General features: G+C 43.0%; 1 protein-coding gene across 1 annotated transcript in view; it reads left to right on the top strand.

Moving 5' to 3' along the window:
* TRIP4 (thyroid hormone receptor interactor 4) overlaps window positions 1-8,630 on the top strand; it is an 85,181-nt gene that overhangs the window by 31,614 nt on the left and 44,937 nt on the right. The window contains exons 8-9 of the mRNA XM_006141733.3: window positions 2,184-2,310; window positions 7,718-7,893. Coding sequence (XP_006141795.1) covers window positions 2,184-2,310; window positions 7,718-7,893 — 303 coding nt within the window. The remainder of the gene's footprint in view (window positions 1-2,183; window positions 2,311-7,717; window positions 7,894-8,630) is intronic.

The following is an 8,630-nucleotide window of genomic DNA, read 5'->3' as shown; positions in this document are numbered from 1 at the left end:
CCTGTTTCCCTCCCTAGCTGTCTCTGTTTCTGGTAAGTGCACACGTCCAGTGGCAAAAACCTAAAAAAGAAAGGAAGAGAGAAAGCCACACTTGGTGGGACCAGCAGTTAGCGTAATGGCTATTTCGCTGGACTCCCATGTAGTCGACCATAGTTCGAGTCTCGGACCTGGTGGCTTACACTCATGCCAGGCGTGTATGTGTGTGTGCCCAAGATCCCAAGAGGAGAACGGAGGAGAAAGGATTGAAGCATGGCCATCTTCCCCCGCCACCCTCCCGGGTGGTGACTTCTCGCTTTCTATCTTTCTTTCTCTGTCTTTCTGGCAAGCGCACACGCCCTATAGCAAAAACCTCTCAAAAAAAAAAAAAAAAAGAAAGAAAGAAAGACACACTTGGCACATGTGCATGTGTGCCTAAAATCCTGACAAGGTGGAGAAATGGAGAAGGCATGACCACGTCCCATTGGGGGCGGGGGGACTTTCCCCCTTTCTCTCCCTCTCTCTCCCTCTCTCTCTCTCTCTCTCTGGCTAACACACATTCCCTCTGACAAAAAAAAAAAAAAATTGGGAGAGGTTCTTGATTGCATTGCAGTTCTTTATCATTTTTATTCACTCTTTTCTTTGGTCGTATGCTAGTAAGTTTGAGAGTTCTAAAAATGTACTAAGCTTTTTTTTTAATATGGTTCGGGATATATTTACTACTGTACTGTATATGAAATCTGTTTCCCTCCTTCAGATCCCGCTGTCCCTACCCTATTTTAGACTTACTTTATCTCTCAAATTCTTGCACTTTTTTTTAAAGCTTACTACCTTCATCTCTGCTTTTTCCTTGATTTGGATATTTCTCTCTGGTCTTTGCCTATCAGATATCTACCTCGCCCTTAAACCCATTTGGTACAACACACAGGATAATAATAATAATCATGAGATGGGTTGTGCTTATCTAATGGAAATTATTACATTCTGTCACATAGGATTCATCATCTGATTAGCTATCTTAAAACTGCCACTTAGATTGAAAGCATCTTGAAGGCAGAACCATGCTCCCCATACCTTTTAAGTTGTCTTGTACAGATGAGGTTCCTAACAAATATATCTAAAATTGACCTCAGCCTCTTGTGTTGGTTGATACTTTTACTGTATTGTGTCTCAAAGTTAACATCATCATCCACAAATGTTTCAAGCACCCCTCCCCGCCCCCGCCAGGGCATGCATACAGCAGCAGGTCACACAGAGCTGTAGGACAGACTCATTGAGGGTTCCTGCATGGCCTGTGATCACTTAATGACCAGTAGGATTTTACAGTCTTTTAGTGAAGGTCATCACATTATTTTATAGGTTTAGATCCAAATACCTAAAGCAGTTTCATAAGCGCAAAGCATAATGGGATATACCTAGTGGTTGTTTAGATGTAGTAGGTGCTGTAGGATTTCAGAGAAAGCAGTAAGCACTGTGTGCTGGGCCAGTTGGGGATCTCTTTAAAACTTCTGAGTTTTGAAGCAAGGATAGAATTCAGATCAGCATGGAGAAAAGGGATTCCTGCATCGCCATAGGAATAACTGTGGAGGGTGTGTTGAGTAGACAAACTGCCATGGAGTATTCTTCTGTGATTAAGGTCTCTTCTCTAGACAACTTTTTTTTTTTGGAGAGGTTCTTGCTGTAGGGTGTGTGCACTCACCAGAAAGACAGAGAGAGACAGAGACAGAAAGTGCAAAATCATTCCCCTGGGAAGGATGGCTGTGCCACAATCCCTTCTCCTCCATTCTCTTCTCGGGATCTCGGGCACGCACACACACGTGCCTGGCGTGAGTTTAAGCCACTGGGTTCAGGACTTGAACTGCGGTTGACTACATGGGATCCAGTGACATAGCCATTATGCCAACTGCTGGTCCCCTCTAGAAAACTTTTTAAGTTTTAGCATCTTTAATGATCTTGTTAAACAGATGAATGATTGTAGTATGCCCTACCTACTTTTTTGTTCTGAAGTTTTGAGTCATTTATAATCCTTAGGGTTTTTGGTATGAAAAGAAGAAAGTTGGGGTGGGAAATAGAGAAGATTGTTCAAGGACTCTTCTTCAGATTCCAAGTTATTATTACTTTTGAAGGGTTTTATGTTGGTGGTAAGTAAGGACATTCTGAAGATAGAACATTCCCAGTCATTGCATGCTTTTGGTTTATTATCACAGACTAGATGAGACAATACAGGCCATTGCCAATGGAACCTTGAACCAACCACTGACCAAATTGGATAGATCTTCTGAAGAGCCTTTGGGAGTTCTGGTAAACCCCAACCTGTACCAGCCTCCTCCTCAGGTTAGTGAATCTTTGTTCTGATAATGAGGGAAGTTTGGCCCCAGATATTTCTCTCATCAAGTATGTGTGTTTTATGGGCATTTGATACTAATCCACTTTCTCAAGTCACTTTATTTCAATCTTATTCTTGGCCCAATTTTTTCCAATTTTCTTTTTACTGCAGCACTTCTGACAAGTTGTATGTTCTGAGTGTTTCCCAAGAGAAGGTTGTTTTAATCCCATGATCATTTTGTTAAGGTTCTTTCTTTACCTTTTTTCCTGCAACTTTGCTTTTGTTTTTTTTCCCCAAGTATTTATTTTATTTTATGTATTATTATTACTTTTCTTTTGAGAGGTTTTTGCTGTAGGGCACGTATGCTTGCCAGAAACAGAGAGAGACAGAGAGACAGGAAGCAAGAAATCACCCCCCGAGGGGGATGGCCACACCACAATTCCTTCTCCTCCATTCTCCTCTTGGGATCTTGGGCACACATGCACACACGCCTGCCATGAGTTTAAGCCACTGGCTCCAGGACTCGAACAGCGGTCAACCACATGGGAGTACAGCGACATAGCCGTTATGCCAACTGCTGGTTCTTACTATTATTACTTTTTAACTTGACCAGAGAGACAGAGAGAGAGGGAAAGGAAAAGTGAAAAAGCAATCCATTGGGTCCGGGACTCGAACCATAGTCAGCCATGTGGGAGTCCAGCATCCCAACTACCATGCCGCTCTCTCTTTACCTTTTACATTTGGATAGTCCTATAGAGTAGTGTTTTAAATTAATTTATTATTAATAATTCACTCATTCATTGTCGTCATTTTTTTAAGGAGGTTTTTGCCTTAGGGTGCATGTACTCACTGAGGAGAGAGAGAGACACTGAGAAGAAAAGTGAGAAATCACCCCCCGCCAGAGGGATGGCCACACCACAGTCCAGTTCTCCTCTTGGGATGTTGAGACACACATGCACATATGCCCAGCATGATTTTCAATTTGTTTGTTTTGTTTTTTTGAGTTTTTTGCCATAGGGCACATGCCAGAGAGACAGAGACAGGGAAAGGGAAAGCGAGAAATCACCCCTGGGGGGATGGCCATGCTCAGTCCCTTCTACATTCTCCTTTTAGGATTTTGGACATGCACATACATGTGCCTAGCATGATTTTCAGCCACTAGGTCCAGGATGTGAACCACAGTTGGCCATGTGGGAGTCCAGCACCATAACCACCATGCCACCTACTGGCTTTAATGAATGCCAGCTTCCCTGGGAAATCATCTTTGAGTCCTCTCAGCTGGAAGTGGTCTCTCCTTCCTCTGGGTTTCCATAGTGAGTTCTTTATATTCTATTGATTAGAGCTACTTAGGCAAATCTTCCCCCTTCTGTGAGTTCTTCAGGACAGAGTCAGTTTTTGGGTAATCACTTGGTGCCTATTCATGGTAATGTTCTATGTACTTAATATTAAAATGAATGAAGACAGGGCCAGCAGATGGTGTAGCAGTTACATTGCTGGACTCCCACATGACTGACCACAGTTCAAGTCCCAGACCCAGTGGCTTGAAACCTCATGCCAGGTGCATGTGTATGCATGCCCAAGATTCCAGGAGGAGAGTGGAGGAGAAGGGATTTGTGGCTGCAGGTGTGTGCGGGGGTGGATTCCTCACTTTCCCTCCAGTCTGTCTCTTTCCTGTGAGCACATACATCCCATAGCCAAAACTAAAAAAAGAAAAAGAAGAAATTCCAGGCAGAATGAATAATAGGAACAGAAGTAGGTGTACACGAGCATGGAGTACATATAGGTAATGGTGAGTACTGTACATGTAGATAGGACCATAAAATGGGTTATCATGAGAAATAGGATAGGATTAGGTCATTAGGACCTTAATGTTCAGGTGGGCCAGCAAGTGATGTGTTAGTTAAGGCACTGGACTCCTGCATGACTGATCATGGTTCAAGTCCTGGCCTGGCAGCCAGGCATGTGTGCATGCATGCCCAAAATTCCAAGAAGAAATGGAGGGAAAGGGATTATGGTGTGGCCATACCCCCTAGGGAGTGAATTCTCACTTTCCCTCTCTCTGTCTCTCTCTTGCAAGCACACACAACTTGTGGCAAAACCCTAGGGGAAAAAAGTAAATTAACATTTAGGGACCAGCAGATAGCATAACGGTTACATCACTGGACTTGCATGTAGTCAACCGTGGTTTGAGTCGTGGACCCAGCAGCTTAAAACACACTGGGCATGTGTGCCCAAGATCCTGAGAGGAGAATGAAGAAGGGACTGCAGCATGACCATCCCCTTTGGGGGGTTGATTTCTCACTTTCCGTCTCTCTCTGGTGAGTGCACTTTTGCTACACCCTACCTATAGCAAAAATCTCTCATTAAAAAAAATAAAAGGTAGGGGGTGGCAGGTGTCATGGTGGTTAAATGTGCTGGACTCCCACATGGTTCAAGTCCCAGACCTGGCAGCTTGCTTTCTTTCCCTCTCTCTGTCTTTGTCTCTTTCTGGTCAAACTAAAAAATAATGATAAGTAATTTTTTTAAAAAAGTAAATGAGGGGGACCAGCAGTTAGCATATTGGCTATGTCTCTGGACTCTCATGTAGTCGACCGCAGTTCAAGTCCCAGACCTGGTGGCTTAAACTCACGCTGGGCGTGTGTGCATGTGTGTCCATGATCACGAGGGGAGAATGGAGGAGAAGGGTTTGTGGCATGGCCATCCCCCCTGGGGGGGGGTGATTTTTTGCTTTCTGTCTCTCTGTCTCTCTCTGTCTTTCTGGTGAGTACATGTGCCATATAGCAAAAACCTCTCTCAAAAAAAAAAAGTAAATTAATATTCAGGAAGTTTTAACATTTTTCACTTTGTAAATAAATGTGAACTTTAAAAGGCTCCTTTTTTTTTTCTTCATGTTGTTATAGGGTGAGTATGCTCGCCAGAGAGAGACAGTGAGAGGGAAAGTGAAAAGTCACTCCCCAGGGGTCATGGCCACACCGCAGTCGTTTCTCCTCCTTTCTCCTCCTGGGATTTTGGGCCCATGAATATATGTGTCCAGCATGACTTCCAAGCCACCAGGTCCAGGACTCAAACTGTGGTCAGCTATGTGGGAGTGAAGTGCTATAACCACTATGCCATCTTCTAGCCCTACTATAGAAGGTCCTTGGCATAGAGATTATATAGTAAGGATAATGCTTTAGAGAGCTTAACTGGAATACATTCATTTAGTACTATACATGTGTTAACTTCTGTGCTAGGTACTGGGGAATTCAAAAGGGATAAAGAAGTCATTTTTTTTCACCTTTTGCTATCACCTCATGTGAAAATACTTTTCTACAGAGTACTTTCAACAAGAAACTTTTTTTTAAAAAGGATTATTTATTTATTTCCATTTGTTATTATTATTATCATTATTTCATTTGATCAGAGACAGAGAGAGAGAGAGAGAGACAAAGGGAAAGCACGAAAGCAAGCCACCAGGTCCAGGACCTGAACCATGGTCAGCCATATGGGAATCTAGCGCCTTTAACCATCACGCCACTTGCCAGCCCCAAGAAACTTTTTTTAAAAAGGTTTTTGTCAGGACCAGCAGGTGGTGTGGTGGTTAAGGATGCTGGACTCCCACATGGCCAACCACGGTTTGAGTCTCGGACCTGGCGGCTTGCTTTCTCATTCTCTCTCTTGCTCTCGCTCTCTCACTCTGTCCCTCTCTGGTCAAATCAAAACAAATAAATAAATAAAGTTAAATAAAATATTTAAAAAAAAGTTTTTCGCCATAGCGTAAGTATGCTGGCCAGAGAGAGACAGAGAAAGACAGAGAGAAGGAAAGTGAGAAATCATCCTTATGGGAGATGGCCATGCTGCAGTTCCTTCCCCTGTATTCTCCTCTTGGGATTTTGGGCATGTAAGTACTTGTGCCCAGTGTGAATTTCAAGCCACTGGGTCCCGGACTGGAACCATGAAGTTGGCCATGTGGGATCCAGTTGCCTCAACCTCCATACCAGCTGCTGACCCATGGCCTTATATATTTATTTTTAATTTAATAATTGATAGAGTGCTAGCCCCATGGCATGGTGGCTAAGGCAACTGGATCTGCATGTGATCAACTGCAATTTTGTAATAGACATATGTTGGGCATATGTTCATGCATGGCCAAATCTCAAAAGGACAGAAATGGAGAAGGGATTGTGGCATGACCATTAGGAGAGCCTATGTGCCCTCTAGCAAACTTAAAAAAAGGGGGGAGGAAGGGAGGCAGCAGGTGGTGAAAAGGTTAAAGCACTGGACTCCCACATGGCCAACCACGATTCGAGTCCTTGACCCAAAGGCTTAAAACTCACTCCAGGCATGTGTGCGTGTACACCCAAAATCCCTAGAGGAGAATGGAGAAGGGATTGTGACATGGTAATCCCTGCTGGGAGTGATTTCTCACTTTCCATCTCTTTGTCTCTGTCTCTCCAGTGAGCACATATGCCCTATTGCAAAAATCTCTCTAAAAAATGAACAGAAAAACTTATGCCGGCACATGTGTGTTCGTGCCCAAAATCCCAGGAGGATAATGGAGGAGACAGCACTGTGGCGTGGCCATCCCCCTGGGAGATGATCTCTCACTTTTCTGTCTGCCTGTCTCTGTCTTTCTGGCGAGCACACGCTCCCTATAGCAAAACTCTTTCTTTAAAAAAAAAAAAAAAAAATTAAGGCAACTAACCCCAAGCCTCACCATCCTAATTGCTTTCCTTTTTAAATTTTGAAACACTTGCTCTTCTTGCTCTGGAAGAAACATTAACTTTCATCATTTTCTGACTGAACTATTGCCAAGATGCTTCCGTCTCCTGTAATTACCTGTACCCTATGATTCACCAGTGTGAATTCCTTTCGCATGGTAGGATCCTCGTTTCAGTAGTGGTCCATCGTTCTCTGAAGAGACACGTTGTTCACGTTAGGCTAGGAATTCCATGCATCCGGCAGTCAGAACTGCTCCCCATCAGCATTTGTTTGACTTGTTACGGTGCTAGCACGTGACTAAACTCATGTAGAATTGTGGATGAAATGTTGACCTTTCATCTGGCTGATGGAATTATATTGGAAAATTATCTAGAATTCAATATGGGCTATTAGTAAGTACAAAGTGGAAATACTTACAGCTCTTTTGATTCAAGAGTACTGCTATTGCTAGAACTAGGAAGCATTATGCAGAGATTTCAGCATTCTAATTATTTATAAAGATGGGACCTTGTTACCGTATCTGGGACCCCTACTGAATCTATACCGTCTCCACCCATTTTGATTTTGCTTCAAAAAAAGGATATGTGTTTCTAAGAAAAATGGCCCCAATACAGTTTCTTTGTTATTAGCATTCATCTCATTTTGTTCACCCATTGCAGGCTCTTCCCTTGTCAAACAGAACTGTTTGTTGATTTTTTTTTTTTCCTGGTACAGTGGGTAGACCACACAGGTGCATCCTCACAGAAGAAGACTTTCCATCCATCAGGATTTAACTCGTATCAGCACCACTTGCGAATCCAGGATCAAGAATTTCAGGAAGGCTTTGATGGTGGCTGGTGCCTCTCTATGCATCAGCCATGGGCTTCTCTGCTTGTCAGAGGGATAAAAAGGTAAGAACAAGGGCCAGCAGGTGGCATGGTGGTTTAGGGCACTGGACTCCCACATGACTGACTGCAGTTCGAGTCCCGGGCCTGGCGGCTTGCTTTCTCACTTTCTCTCTCTTCTTCTCTGGTCAAATTGAGGTAAGTAAAGTTAAATAAAATAATTCTTTTAAAAAAAGGTTAAGAACAGAAGTGAATCTGGCAGTGGAAGATCTTAGAGTAATATAGACTTGCTTTAGAATTATGGATTGGGAGACCAACACATGGCTAATGGTTATGTTGTTGGACTCCTGTGTAGTTGACTACAGTTCAAGTCCTGGGCCCAGTGGCTTAAAATCTACACTGGGCACATGTGTGTGTATGTCCAAGATCCCAAGAGGAGACTGGAGGAGACTGGATTGCGGCATGAACATCCCTCCTAGGGGATTATTTCTCACTTTCTATCTCTCTCTCTCTGTCTCTCCAGTGAGTGCACATGCCCTATAGCAAAAATTTGTCATAAAAATTTTTTTTTTAAAATGAATTGAGTGAGTCTGCTGGTGGTATGGTGGTTAAGGGTGTTGGACTCTCACATGCCTGACAGGTTTAAGTCCTGGACCTGGTGGCTTACTTGATTTCTGACTTTCTCTCTCTCTCTCTCTCTCTCTCACTCACTCTCTCTCTGTCTCTGGTCAAACTAAAATAAATAAATATATTTAAATAAAATAATTATTTAAAAAAAAAAAAAAAACAAGAATTGGAAACAA

The sequence above is a fragment of the Tupaia chinensis genome, unplaced genomic scaffold (genome assembly GCF_000334495.1).
Source record: "Tupaia chinensis unplaced genomic scaffold, TupChi_1.0 Scaffold000063_1, whole genome shotgun sequence".
Classification (NCBI taxonomy): domain Eukaryota; kingdom Metazoa; phylum Chordata; class Mammalia; order Scandentia; family Tupaiidae; genus Tupaia; species Tupaia belangeri.
This window is presented reverse-complemented; position numbering and strand designations above follow the sequence as displayed.